Source organism: Hyperoodon ampullatus (assembly GCF_949752795.1).
Source record: "Hyperoodon ampullatus genome assembly, chromosome: 13".
Classification (NCBI taxonomy): domain Eukaryota; kingdom Metazoa; phylum Chordata; class Mammalia; order Artiodactyla; family Ziphiidae; genus Hyperoodon; species Hyperoodon ampullatus.
Genome location: NC_136926.1, coordinates 29,256,876 through 29,272,381, shown reverse-complemented (window position 1 = coordinate 29,272,381; position 15,506 = coordinate 29,256,876). Strand labels below are relative to the sequence as shown.

General features: G+C 40.8%; 1 protein-coding gene across 1 annotated transcript in view; it reads right to left on the bottom strand.

Annotated features, from left to right (window-relative positions):
• The window catches only part of SPIRE1 (spire type actin nucleation factor 1), a gene marked incomplete at both ends in the record, with an annotated part of 182,465 nt that extends 167,298 nt beyond the window's left edge, over nt 1-15,167 (bottom strand). Inside the window, 1 exon segment of the mRNA XM_079717033.1 lies at nt 14,870-15,167. Within this exon segment, the coding sequence (XP_079573159.1) occupies nt 14,870-15,167 (298 nt within the window).
• Between the last annotated feature and the right edge of the window lie 339 nt (nt 15,168-15,506).

Here is a 15,506-nt window from a genome sequence, read left to right as displayed (position 1 = left end):
CAATATAAATAAAAACTGACAGAATAACCCATGGATCAAAGAAGAAATTACAATGGAAATCAGGAAGATACTTGAATTTAGTGATAATAAAAATGTGATGATATATCAAAACTTCTAGGAGAGTGACATCAGAAATATAGCAGAGTGAAAAACTTCTATTCATCAAAACACACCATTAGGGCTTCCCTGGTGGCGCAGTGGTTGAGAATCCGCCTGCCAATGCAGGGGACATGGGTTCAAGCCCTGGCCCGGGAAGATCCCACATGCCACAGAGCAGTTAAGCCCGTGCGCTACAACTACTGAGCCCGCACTCTAGAGCCTGCGAGCCACAACTAATGAAGCCCATGCGCCTAGAGCCCGTGCACCGCAACGAAAAGTAGCCCCCGCTTGCAGCAACCAGAGAAAGCCCGCGCGCAGCAACAAAGACCCATCGCAGCCAAAAATAAATAAATATATTTATTAAAAAAATAAAACTACACCATTAACAATGTGAAAAGGAAAGCCACAGAGTTGGAGAAGATAACTGCAATACACACAGCTGGCCAATGGTTCGTATCCGGAGTACACAAAAATCAGAACATGTAAAAGTAAGGAGAGACAAAAAACAATAGAAGTAGAGTTGCGGTTACCAGGGGCTGGGGAAGGGGAGAACCAGCAGTTACTGCTTAACGGTTACAGTTTCAGTTTGGGGTGATGAAAAATTTTGGAAATACATAGTGGAGATGGTTGTACGACACTGTGAATGTAATTAATGCCATTAAATTAAACAGTTAAAATGGTAATTTTTATCTTATATATCTTATAAGAATAAAACCTAATAGAAAAATGGTCAAAAGACCTGAACAGGAACTTCACAAAAGAGATATCCTCATGGCCAATAAACATATGAAAAGGCACTCAACCTGATTAGCCATCAGATAAACACAACTTAAAACCATTATGAGATACGTACTATTCAAACAGCCAAACTTATTTTTTAAATAACATTTCCAAGTATTAGAGTGGATGTGGAGCAGCAGATACACTGCTAGTAAGAAAGGTAAACTGAAACCAGCACTTTGTAAAACTGCTTGGCAATATCTACTAAAACTCAAGAGACACACATTCAACAATCCAGCAAGTCTACTAGATATATACCTAACAGAAGTACATACATATATTCAGAAGTGTTCATAGCAATGTTATTTGAAATAACTAAAAACTTCAAACAATTCATACATCCATCAACAGCAGAATGGGTAAATCAACTTTGGTTTTTTCATGCAGTTGAATACTGTATAGCAATAAAAACAAACTAAAGCAACATGCAACAACAAGTAATTTATCTCACAAACATGATGTTGAACAAAAGCAGCCAGACACAAAAAACACATAATGTAAGATTCCACACATATAAAGTTCATAAGCAAGCAAGCAAGCCCAATGTATGGTGATAAACTAAGACACTGGGGCCTCCCTGGTGGCGCAGTGGTTGAGAGTCCGCCTGCCGATGCAGGGGATACGGGTTCGTGCCCCGGTCTGGGAGGATCCCATATGCCGCGGAGCGGCTGGGCCCGTGAGCCATGGCTGCTGAGCCTGCGCATCCGGAGCCTGTGCTCCGCAACGGGAGAGGCCACAACAGTGAGAGGCCCGCGTACCACAAAAAAAAAAAAAAAAAAAAAAAAAAAAAAAAAAAAAAAACTAAGACACTGATTACATGTGGAAGGCTACTTGTAATGTTCCTTTGTTCTTAATCAGGTTGGTATTTATGTGATTGTGTCATTAATGATTTGTGCACTTTTCTGTACATATACTGAACTTCCAAAAGAGTTTTAAAAAGCCCAAGAAAATAAGTTTTGAGGAGGAAATGTCAAAAGAAATTAGATTTTTAGACAGAAGTGGTCAGTGATTTAATTATCTTCAAATAGATACAACATAACCAGAGTCTTTAAGAAATTCTGATTACCAGCCTGTCAACACTAAAACCAAAAACAGCTGTTGAACTCTCATGCAACTAGATGAAAACTGCTCAAATTGCATAAAAATCTGGTATAACATTCTCTTAATGTATTTTCTTTGTATGATAAGGATAATGCAAGCTGCAAAACAAAACAAGGTATCTATTTAAAATCAATAGAATGCCAGTTAGATACTTCCCTGAGAACAGCAGTCTGGACCAGATAAGCCGAATAATAAATTCAATGCCCGTGCAGGAAAAAAAAAATCTTGTCTTGTCCTGACCTTGTTATACTACCACTCGAAAGTACCTACACAGAAGTTAGAATTAGGGAAAATACCACTACCTTTCCTAATAAATACACATTACTATTTATATAAATCAGTATTTTTCTGGTCCCCTAAAATAATCACAATCCCAGGTAACAGTCAAATACTTAGACAAGACCAAAAACCATTTCCTCAATGATAGATACTTAGTTTTCATCTCTTTTGTTTGTTTGGTTTAAGACATTTTACAAGCATTTTATCTACATGTTACACTTCAGAGCCATAATGAAAATTCGTAGGAACTTCCCTGGTGGTTCAGAGGTTAAGGCTCTGCACTCCCAATGCAGGAGGCTTGGGTTCGATCCCTGGGCAGGGAACTAGATCCCACACACTGTAACTAAAGATCCCACGTGCTGCAACTAAGACCCAGCGCAGCCAAATAAATAAATATTTTTTAAAAAAGTGTGATACCCATTAAAAAAAAGTTAAAAAAGAAAATGCACACTTACAAAATGGGGAACTATTTCAAATCTGGTTGGTTGTCAACATTCTGCACGGTTCTGCTGCTATTTTAGGGACTCCTCTAGCCCAGAGGTGCCAGAAGTACCTTCAAGAGGGAGGCCAGTGGTCACAAGATTTGTCCCAAACCAGTTCTTTTTTTTTTTTTTTTTTTTAATTTTTTTTTTTGGCTGCGTTGGGTTTTCATTGCTGCGTGCGGGCTTTCTCTAGTTGCAGACAGCGGGATCTACCGGGCATTGCAGTAAGCGTGCTTCTCAGTGCAGTGGCTTCTCTTGTTGCGGAGCACGGGCTCTAGGCAGGCAGGCTTCAGTAGTTGTGGCTCACGGGCTCTAGAGCGCAGGCTCAGTAGTTGTGGCACACGGGCTTAGTTGCTCCGTGGCATGTGGGATCTTCCTGGACCAGAGCTCAAACCCGTGTCTCCTGCACTGGCAGGCGGATTCTCAACCACTGCACCACCAGGGAAGTGCCCAAACCAGTTCTTGAGCATCTATGTATCTTGGTCACTCCACACTTGACACCAGGTCACATATCACTGACCTCCCCTCAGCTCCAGTCCATCCAAGTGTATACCCCAATACAGGCTCCTCTGCCTTCAGTTCCCAGGTATATCTCCCTTCTGAGAAACAGGATGGGCAGACTGCTCTCTCCAAGCCTCCCTACTCAACTTGGCTCTATGGTATTTAATAAACAACTGCTAAACAAAGGAATGAATAGAATATACAGGCAGACAGTGGTGGGCAAGCCAGTAAAAGCAAGATACCAGACAGAGATACTTCCCAGATCTAACGAAGTGTGAACAACAAAAATAACCAAAACTTTTACCATTTCAATTTTTCTTCTGTATTGAAAACAAAAGCAGGGCAGAAGCAAGAAGAACTACAATCCGGCAACCTGTGGAACAAAGACCACATTCACAGAAAGATAGACAAGATGAAAAGGCAGAGGGCTATGTACCAGATGAAGGAACAAGATAAAACCCCAGAAAAACAACTAAATGAAGTGCAGATAGGCAACCTTCCAGAAAAAGAATTCAGAATAATGATAGTGAAGATGATCCAGGACCTCGGAAAAAGAATGGAGGCAAAGATCGAGAAGATGCAAGAAATGTTTAACAAAGACCCAGAAGAATAAAAGAACAAACAAACAGAGATGAACAATACAATAACTGAAATGAAAACTACACTAGAAGGAATCAACAGAAGAATAACTGAGGCAGAAGAACAGATAAGTGACCTGGAAAACAGAATGGTGGAATTCACTGCCATGGAACAGAATAAAGAAAAAAGAATGAAAAGAAATGAAGACAGCCTAAGAGACCTCTGGGACAACATTAAACGCAACGCCATTCGCATTATAGGGGTCCCAGAAGGAGAAAAGAGAGAGAAAGGACCAGAGAAAATATTTGAGGAGATTTTAGTCGAAAACTTCCCTAACATGGGAAAGGAAATAGCCACTCAAAGTCCAGGAAACACAGCGAGTCCCATACAGAATAAATTCAAGGAGAAACATGCCGAGACACATAGTAATCAAATTGGCAAAAATTAAAGACAAAGAAAAATTATTGAAAGCAGCAAGGGAAAAATGACAAATAACATACAAGGGAACTCCCATAAGGTAAACAGCTGATTTCTCAGCAGAAACTCTACAAGCCAGAGGGGAGTGGCACGATATACTTAAAGTGATGAAAGGCAAGAAGCTACAACCAAAATTACTCAACCCGGCAAGGATCTCATTCAGATTCGATGGACAAATCAAAAGCTTTACAGAAAAGAAAAAGCTAAGAGAATTCAGCACCACTAACACAGCTCTACAACAAATGCTAAAGGAACTTCTCTAAGTGGGAAACACAAGAGAAGAAAAGGACCTACAGAAACAAACCCAAAACAATTAAGAAAATGGTCACAGGAACATACATATCGGTAATTACCTTAAACGTGAATGGATTAAATGCTCCAACCAAAAGACACAGGCTTGCTGAATGGATAAAAAAAAAAGATCCATATATATGCTGTCTACAAGAGACCCACTTCAGTCAGACCTAGGGACACATACAGACTGAAAGTGATGGGATGGAAAAAGATATCCCATGCAAATGGAAATCAAAAGAAAGCTGGAGTAGCTATACTCGTATCAGATAAAATAGACTTCAAAATAAAGAATGTTACAAGAGACATGGAAGGACAATACATAATGATCAAGGGATCAATCCAAGAAGAAGATATAACAATTATAAATATATATGCACCCAACACAGGAGCACCTCAATACATGAGGGAACTACTAACAGCTATAAAAGAGGAAATCGACAGTAACACAATAATAGTGGGGGACTTTAACACCTCACTTACACCAATGGACAGATAATCCAAAATGAAAATAAATAAGGAAACAGAAGCTTTAAATGACACAACAGACCAGACAGATTTAATTGATATCTATAGGACATTCCATCCAAAAACAGCAGATTACACTTTCTTCTCAAGTGCGCATGGAACATTCTCCAGGATAGATCACATCTTGGGTCACAAACCAAGCCTCAGGAAATTTAAGAAAACTGAAATCATATCAAGCATCTTTTCTGACCACAACACTATGAGATTAGAAATGAATTACAGGGGAAAAAACGTAAAAAACACAAACACATGGAGGCTAAACCATATGTTACTAAATAACCAAGAGATCACTGAAGAAATCAAAGAGGAAATCAAAAAATACCCACAGACAAATGACAATGAAAACACGACGATCCAAAACCTATGGGATGCAGCAAAAGCAGTTCTAAGAGGGAAGTTTATAGCTATACAAGCCTACCTCAAGAAACAAGAGAAATCTCAAGTAAACAATCTAACCTTACACCTACAGGAACTAGAGAAAGAAGAACAAACAAAGCCCAAAGTTAGCAGAAGGAAAGAAATCATAAAGATCAGAGCAGAAATAAATGAAATAGAAACTAAAAAAACAATAGCAAAGATCAATAAAACTAAAAGCTGGTTCTTTGAGAAGATAAATAAAATTGATAAACCATTAGCCAGACTCATCAAGAAAAAGAGGGAGAGGACTCAAATCAATAAAATTAGATATGAAAAAGGAGAAGTTACAACAGACACCACAGAAATACAAAGCATCCTAAGAGACTACTACAAGCAACTCTATGCCAATAAAATGGACAACCTGGAAGAAATGGACAAATTCTTAGAAAGGTATAACCTTCCAAGACTAAACCAGGAAGAAATAGAAAATATGAACAGACTGATCACAAGTAATGAAATTGTAACTGTGATTAAAAATCTTCCAACAAACAAAAGTCCAGGACCAGATGGCTTCACAGGTGAATTCTATCAAACATTTAGAGAAGAGCTAACACCCATCCTTATCAAACTCTTCCAAAAAATTGCAGAGGAAGAAACACTCCCAAACTCATTCTATGAGGCCACCATCACCCTGATACCAAAACCAGACAAAGATACTACAAAAAAAGAAAATTACAGACCAATATCACTGATGAATATAGATGTAAAAATCCTCAACAAAATACTAGCAAACAGAATCCAACAACACATTAAAAGGATCATACACCAGGATCAAGTGGCATTTATCCCAGGGATGCAAGGATTCTTCAATATACGCAAATCAATCAATGTGATACACCATATTAACAAATTGGAGAAGAAAAACCATATGATCATCTCAATAGATGCAGAGAAAGCTTTTGACAAAATTCAACACCCGTTTATGATAAAAACTCTCCAGAAAGTGGACATAGAGGGAACCTACCTCAACATAATAAAGGCCATATATGACAAACCCACAGCAAACATCATTCTCAATGGTGAAAAACTAAAAGCATTTCCTCTAAGATCAGGAACGAGACAAGGATGTCCACTCTCACCACTATTATTCAACATAGTTTTGGAAGTCCTAGCCACGGCAATCAGAGAAGAAAAGAAAAGAAAACGAATACAAATTGGAAAAGAAGTAAAACTGGCACTGTTTGCAGATGACATGATACTATACATAGAGAATCCTAAAAATGCCACCAGAAAACTACTAGAGCTAATTAATGAATTTGGTAAAGTTGCAGGATACAAAATTAATGCACAGAAATCTCTTGCATTCCTATACACTAATGATGAAAAATCTGAAAGAGAAATTATGGAAACACTCCCACTTACCATTGCAACAAAAAGAATAAAATACCTAGGAATAAACCTACCTAGGGAAACAGAAGACCTGTATGCAGAAACCTATAAGACACTGATGAGAAAAATAAAGATGATGCAAACAGATGTAGAGATATACCATGTTCTTGGATTGGAAGAATCAATACTGTGAAAATGACTATACTACCCAAAGCAATCTAAAGATTCAATGCTATCCCTATCAAATTACCAATGGCATTTTTTACGGAACTAGAACAAATCATCTCAAAATTTGTATAGAGACACAAAAGACCCCGAATAGCCAAAGCAGTCTTGAGGGAAAAAAGCGGAGCTGGAGGAATCAGATTCCCTGACTTCGGACTATACTACAAAGCTACAGTAATCAAGACAGTATGGTACTGGCACAAAAACAGAAATATAGATCAATGGAACAAGATAGAAAGCCCAGAGATAAACCCACACACCTATGGTCAACTAATCTATGACAAAGGAGGCAAGGATATACAATGGAGAAAAGACAGTCTCTTCAATTAAGTGGTGCTGGGAAAACTGGACTGCTACATGTAAAAGAATGAAATCAGAACACTCCCTAACACCATATACAAAAATAAACTCAAAATGGATTCGAGACCCAAATGTAAGACCGGACACTATAAAACTCTTAGAGGAAAACACAGGAAGAACACTCTTTGACATAAATCACAGCAAGATCTTTTTTGATCTACCTCCTAGAGTAATGGAAATAAAAACAAAAATAAACAAATGGGACCTAATGAAACTTCAAAGCTTTTGCACAGCAAAGGAAACCATAAACAAGACAAAAAGACAACCCTCAGAATGGGAGAAAATATTTGCAAACGAATCAACGGACAAAGGATTAATCTACAAGATATATAAACAGCTCATGCAGCTCAATATTAAAGAAACAAACAACCCAATCAGAAAATGGGCAGAAGACCTAAATAGACATTTCTCCAAAGAAGACGTACAGATGGCCAAGAAGCACATGAAAAGCTGCTCAACATCACTAATTATTAGAGAAATGCAAATCAAAACTACAATGAGGTGTCACCTCACACCAGTTAGAATGGGCATCATCAGAACATCTACAAACAACAAATGCTGGAGAGGGTGTGGAGAAAAGGGAACCCTCTTGCACTGTTGGTGGGAATGTAAATTGATACAGCCAGTATGGAGAACAGTATGGAGGTTCCTTAAAAAACTAAAAATAGAATTACCATATGATCCAGCAATCCCACTACTGGGGATATACCCAGAGAAAACCATAATTCAAAAAGACACATGCACCCCAATGTTCACTGCAGCACTATTTACAATAGCCAGGTCATGGAAGCAACCTAAATGCCCATCGACCAACGAATGGATAAAGAAGATGTGGTACATATCTACAATGGAATATTACTCAGCCATAAAAAGGAATGAAATTGAGTCATTTGTTGAAACGTGGATGGATCTAGAGACTGTCAAACAGACTGAAGTTAAGTCAGAAAGAGAAAATCAAATATCGTAATTTAATACATGTATGTGGAACCTAGAAAAATGGTACAGATGAACCGGTATGCAGGGCAGAAGTTGAGACACAGATGTAGAGAACAAATGTATGGACACCAAGGGGGGAAAGCCGCAGTTGGGTGGGGATGGTGGTGTGCTGAATTGGACGATTGGGATTGACATGTATACACTGATGTGTATAAAATTGATGACTAATAAGAACTTGCAATATAAAAAAACAAACAAAAAAAACAACTAATACTAAACTTTCTTTGGGTTATTTGTATGGAAATATGTTAATATAAATGTTTACATGAAATTTCATTACATGAAATTACATTACATGAAATTTCTAAAAATCTTGTATGTTCTGGTATAATGTTGTTAGTCATAATTCTAGTTATTACTTTAAAATGTATATCTTAGAAAAAAAAAAAAAGAAACACCTCAGTAACAACAAGGACACCCAGCCCTGAGCTCCTTGGAGATATATCTGATTCTACGGCTGGGGCAGAAAATACACATGATAAGCCTTGAAGCATCTTGTAGTGCCAGAAAGTAAGGATGTGCTCAAAAACACAAAAGGATGGGGCACATCAAAGGGAGATTGTAGCCAACCTGAAGGAGCTTCCAATGGCCACAGCTGGAACAATTTGAGCAAAAAAAGAAATAACATGGTAACAGATAACAAAGCGTAAAACATACATGGATCCAGACTTAATAAATGATTGAATAAATAAGTAAATGGGGAGAAGAATCAAATCTTCCTTACAGAAGAATTCCAAAAAATACTAAGTAGATATTCACCACTCCAGGAGGAGGCCCCTGTGAATGCAGACTGGACTCAGTAACTCCCTTCCAAAGAATAAAGTATAGAAAAGGGAAAAACAGTAAAACTCTTTATTGGAGAAACCTGGCAAACAAGGCTCATATCCCCAGTGGTGCTGTGTGGATATCATGTGCCTCAATCCAGTGTGACGAGGGGAGCCCTTCCCCTTTCTGGTACTCTTTGCTCAAACGCATAGCCCCAGCTTAGTCAAGAGAACAGCAGGCACACCTAAATGCAGGGACATTCTGCAAAACCCCCAACCAGTACTCCTCAAGACTCTCAAGGTCATGGGAAACAAGGAAAGTCTGAGAAACTACCACAGAGAGAAGAGACTAATGAGCCATGATGACTAAACGCAACCAGGTGTCCTGGGTGGGATTCTGGAACAGAAAAAGGACACTAATAGAAAAACTAGGAAACTCCAAGTGAAGTCTGAAGTTTAGTTAATAGTAATATGCCGTTAGTTCGTTTTGACCAACGTACCCAATAATATAAGATGTTAACATTAAGGGAAACAGGTGAGAGGCACACAGGAACCCTCTGCACTATGTTTGCAACTTTTCTTCAATCTAAAATGATCTCAAAATTTAAAATTTATTTTAAAAACATTAAATTTGGCAACTTAGCAACACGCAATATTTTCCTCATAGTTTTAAACAAGAATCTGGGAGACGGTAGTTTCTTATTTTTCTACTTAGCCAACAGAAAGCAAATGGGAAATATAATATGACTCCAATATTATGAAAGTGGGATGGGAACTGTTGCCATTTTACAGAACCTACGAAGCAGGAAAGCGATTCCCACCTTACAAATAAAACAGGCAGAGTGTGACTCATCATCTCCTATCAACATATAGTCCTTGGTAGATCAGTGATTTTTTTTCCTTCTAAAGTTGAGTCAAAACTCTTAGTAAGACAAATCATTTCCCAAAAGAGTCCCAACTTACTTACGTACCAATATGTATATGTGACTGATATTTTCCCACCATTTTCCTTTGCATAAGGCAGAAATACAGGTACAAAACCACAAATGCATTATTCCAAAATTTCTCCCAAAAATGTCTGTGGCCATTCTCACACAACCCAAATGGAAGTACGCTGGAGAGTAAACTGGAGTCAAAAGTGACAGCAATCTTAACTGATTATGGCTAAAATATCTTAATCTTGCAAATGGTCATCTGGACACATGGTTAAAGCCCCCCCAGGGGCCTAGAAGGGGACCGTGTAAGGGAGCAGGTTCCAAGTTGACCTGCATTAGCTTCACGGTAAACTGATCACTGTTTATGTTCTATTTTCTCCTCTATAATGACTAAACTTGGACACTGCTTGCACGTAGCAGGGACTCAGTGCATGTTTTTAAAAGTGAATTAAGCCTACATATCTGGACATATTGTTCACATGGAATAATTCTTACCTATTGTTGTTAACTGACAAGGTATTTCACCAACCCCTAATACTGTCATTCACCCCCAACCGCTACCCTGGACACACACACACCTCAAGTATTCCTTTCATTTAATGATCGGAATATAAACACTCAAGAAAAATATCAAGAGTGAACAAAAATTAATCTTTTTAAACACGTTTTCACTATTTCAACCTTCTCCGCAAATATTCTGTCTCTCTTTAAATTCAAAAAGGATATTATTCCAAGACCACTTCCCCACCAAATTGGCATGAACCCTGCTGAGAAGCCTCATGGATCACATCCTCTTTTCAAATCCCAAACAAAGCCCCAATGTTCCCTATACCAAGGGATGCCTTTATTAATATGCACGCAGTCCTTCATTGTTCCTCCCAGGAAAACCTATCACTAACCTTACAATGATTTTAAATCAAGATGTGCTCATAATTTTGAAAGTGTTCTTTATACATCTAAAGCTAAAGGTACATCAAAAATTTTGAAACCAAATCTGAAACAAAGTTATTTTTGTCAGATGGGTATTTAAGGTCTACAAGGCTGCTAAGACCATGCAGTGGTTCTAAGCTCTAGTACTACCATTAATAATTCTTTGTGGCATCCCAGAAAAAAACGAGTTATAATCTTGTGGAGATTGGAATATAACCTAAATTCCATCAATGACTACTTTCTAAAGAAAGTGTATACTAAAATGTGTCTAAAGACCAGTTAAGTGCCCTGGTTAAAAACAGCAGATTGTATATCAAGAGCCTGAGTGCCTTTGACTCATTAATTAATGGTGTGAATGAAAACCTCACCAACCTGTAATAAACTTTTACCAAACAATAAGGTCTTTTTATGACTACAAGTTTATAAACATTGGGGAAAGTAAAAATTTTAAGTCAGCCACCTAAGATAAATCATAAACCCTCTTGATTGTAATCAACAAATCACTCTTCCGTCATCACAGAAATACTTCATAAAATATACTGCCCATTTTAAGATCCTGATTCATAATTTAATCTCTTCCTCTTAAGGTATTCTCTAAAGAACTAGTTTTCCTTCTTCTTTAATCTCCTTCAGTCCTATATCACACTGCTTTCATGGCCATGTTAGTAAATGACTTTGAATTACACCTGAATGCTAAATAAAATTATACATTCTTCACTGTCTTCCAATATTGGTTTCATTTCCATGCCTCCCACATTTTTCTATTTCTCTTATATGTATTTCTAATTTTTTAAATTCAACCTGAATGTGAATATTCTGTACGTGTCGATACTATTAAAACAAGAATAAAATCAATTACTGATACATTCAATTCCAAAACAAGTCAAGAATGAGTGTGAAGTGCTATTTCTTCCTATGGGACTAAATGGAGCGATACTGCTGATAGTGGTAAGAACCAACTATTCAACTCAACAGCAGAGAACAGTGGCCAGCTGAAAGATTCACACGCTTGAAGAATACAGCTGGGATCCATTTCCCCACACTAAACACAATCCACGGCACCACCCAATCACTGGCTAAACCAATGGTTCTCAACAGGGGACAGGTGGCCATGGCTGAAGAGTTTACTCAGGGAAGGGGGCAGGTAATTACTGGCATCTGGTGGGTAGAGACCAGGGATGCTGCTAAACATCCTACACAGGCACAGGACAGCCCCCACACAAAGAGTTATTCAGTCAAAAATGTCAGTGCATAGGCTGAGAATCCCTGACCTAGACATGTGTCCCAATTCTGAGCAAAAAATACAGAACAGCTGGACAGAGGCACCGTGGTGCTGTGAAAGGACAGCAAGATCAGGAGAGGGAGAAACCTAAAACTTACTGAGTACCTGCTACATACCAAGCCTTGCGTTAGGCACTTTACACATACCATCTCACTTAAACCACTATCCCGTAGGGAAAAAGTGATCTATTCTCACTTTACAGATGAGAAGGTTGCACTCAGGGAGATTAAGGAACTTATTCAAGGTCACTCAACTAGAAAGGGGAGGAATCATGATTCCAATTCAAACCAAATCTGTTCCATTCCACAATACTACAAAGGCTAGAGGTTAAAAGACCTGGATTTGATCCAACGAGTTACCAGTATGAATTCAAGCACATCACTTAACTTCCTAAACCTGCATTTAGAAAATAAGTCAATGGATAACACGTGAAAAAACAAATGCTGTCGACTGCCACCATACAATCATGTTAAACATCTTACAATGAAAAACAAAGTGCTTCTTAGAATGGAGGTTCAAGATTACCATTTTTCCTTAAAAATAGAATTTATACAAGTGTGCAGAGTACCAAGTTATACAGAGTTTTTAAGAATCAGGGTAAATGTTCAGAAGACGTTGTGCCTTCCATAGCCACACAACTACTCTTAATACTAAGAAGAAATAAATTATCTAATATAAACACTACTTTAGTATGAACTTCCCAAATTTTTAATCAATCAGCCCTAAAATGCTCAAGACCATATCGGCAACTTTGATTGGGCTCTCTCCACAAGTGGCAGCAAAGGTCACAAGCAGAACTAAGTAGGAAGAGGATGGATTACAAGTCCATTACTGCTGCTGCAGGAAACAACTCTGCCATTCTGTCCAGAGAGAGTGTATTACATTGAAGTCAACACGTTATCATTCATATGACTGATGCAAAAAGTAATTCATTTCAACATAAGGTTATGATTTTTTTAAAAACTACCACCAGAATCCATTAGTCTTTGACAACTAAACTACTAGTAGGTCCACAAACATAACTTGAACTCTGGGATTAAGTTCAGGGACAATGTAAATCCAGTTTGTTCCCTCTGGAAATCACCACTACCAATGCTACTTCTAAAAGAAGGTTGCATACAACCATTTTCCCCCTTGAAACACTGGATCTCAAGGCATGACTTTGCTGGATTTTATGAAAGTATCCTTTCATATCATATTAATACACTGTAAATAAATTATAATTGCAAGTATTTCCCACTAATATTGTCCAAGTTTAAAAGCAACACACATCAAATGAACTAAAAAAACTGTTTGAAATAATTTCAAAAGAATCGTAAAGAGACTGGCTTTAAATAAATTAAAATTCTAAAAGTCTGTTTACCTGACACCAAAAATAAATAATAAATGTTCTGTTGGAATTGAAAGAATTGATAACATACTCTTGACTGTTCTCTATTTTAATCAATTTAATAAGTCACTTTACTAATTCTTAAGTACATCTTTCACCTTAAGCATTTTGACACTTCCATCAACTTTTTAAGTAAGGGTGGATTTTCTTTTTTTAATGTTTTTAATAGATATGTCTCTCAAAATAATGAATTAGATAAAAACTGATTGGAGAAACCTATTATCAACCTTCTCTTCATCATCAGTAGGTATCTGGGTAAACCGTAGCTATATGTTGATGGGTAGGTGATAATCATGAAGAATTTACATTAGATAATGACCTAAGTAAAATCCATTTATCTGACATGCTGTCAACTTTTTACTTTACAAGCTTGTTTTTCATCACAACAAATATTAATGTACAGGAAAATCGTATTGTTTATTTTTATGTTAATTCAACCTCTTCTTCCTTTCTCCCAAAATAGCAGCATTCTCCTCAGGGCTCAGATTTTTTTACATTCCCAACCGAGGGAATATCGTTGCCAGTCTTTGAAAAGTACAATCGGCTGACAGCTCCTTGCGAAAGCGCAGCCCTCCTGCCAGCGCATCACCCCCCCGACCAGGTCTTGGCGAACGCCTGCAGCGCCGAACACATCCCACCCGGGCTCGGCCGCGAGCAGCACGAGCGCGCAGAGCCGGCCTCCCGCGTCGGGGGACCGACCCCACTCCCCTTCTCCGGGGCCTCGGTGCCCCGACAGGCCGCGCACTGACACTCGGACCCCCGCCCCACTCCCGGCGCAGCCGCCCGCCCCCCGCCCACGCTCCTGCCCACGCTCAGACCTACGCGGGCCGCGCTCGGCCGCAGGCCCTGCCCGCTTCCCTGGCCTCCCGTGAGGGATGGGGGGCCGCGGGGCGGAAAGGCCCGGGGCCTTGGCGAGGGTCCTCCAGTAGGAGACTGGGGGGGAGGGGGGGCGGGGGAGCGGCGCCGGGGCGGAAGGGCCGGGGCCGGGATGGGGGTCCTCCGTGGGCCGTGGGAGATGGGGGCCGCGGAGCGGAAGGGCACGGGGCTAGGGGTCGCGGGGGCTGGGGGAAGGGCCCGCGGCGGGGTCCTTCTGTGGGAGAAGGGGGTCGCAGGGGGCGGCTCACCCGCGGCGGCGGCCGGCTCTCCCGCGTCGTCGGCGGCGGGCGCCAGGGTGACGGCGCCGTCCCTCCACACGCGGATCTGCGCGGCCGAGCGCACCCGGCGGCGGGGCTGGCGGTGGCCGGCGTCCGCGGCGCGCAGGGAGCCGCAGCACTGGTAGCACACGGCCCACGCCTGCTCCTCGTTAATGGGCTGATTGTAGAGTCGTAGGATTTCCTCCAGGCTCAGCGCGTGCTGCGGGCCCGCGGCCGCCCCGGGGTCCGGAGGCCCCACGCCGCCCTCCGGGCCGGCCGGCTGAGCCATCCCGTGGGTCGCGCCGCGGTCCGGGCGCCGCGTCTCCTCAGCTGCCAAGCATAGTCTCCGCGCACCGCCGCCGCCGCCTCATCCCCGGAACCCCGCCCAGCGGGCCGCGCGCGCCGCCGCGGAGACGGGGGTGGACGGGGCGGAGACTAGGCCGGGGACGGACCACCGGCCGGGCCGGAGAACCGGACAGGGAAAAGCCAGGCTACGAGGCACGATGCTGCGCGCTCTACAAGACCGCAGCCAGCCGGTAGCAGCGCAATGGCGTCCGCGGACCCGCCCTCCGAGCCCCGCCCCAGGGGCGCGCCCCGCCCATAACCCCGCCCCCGCTTAGAACCCCGC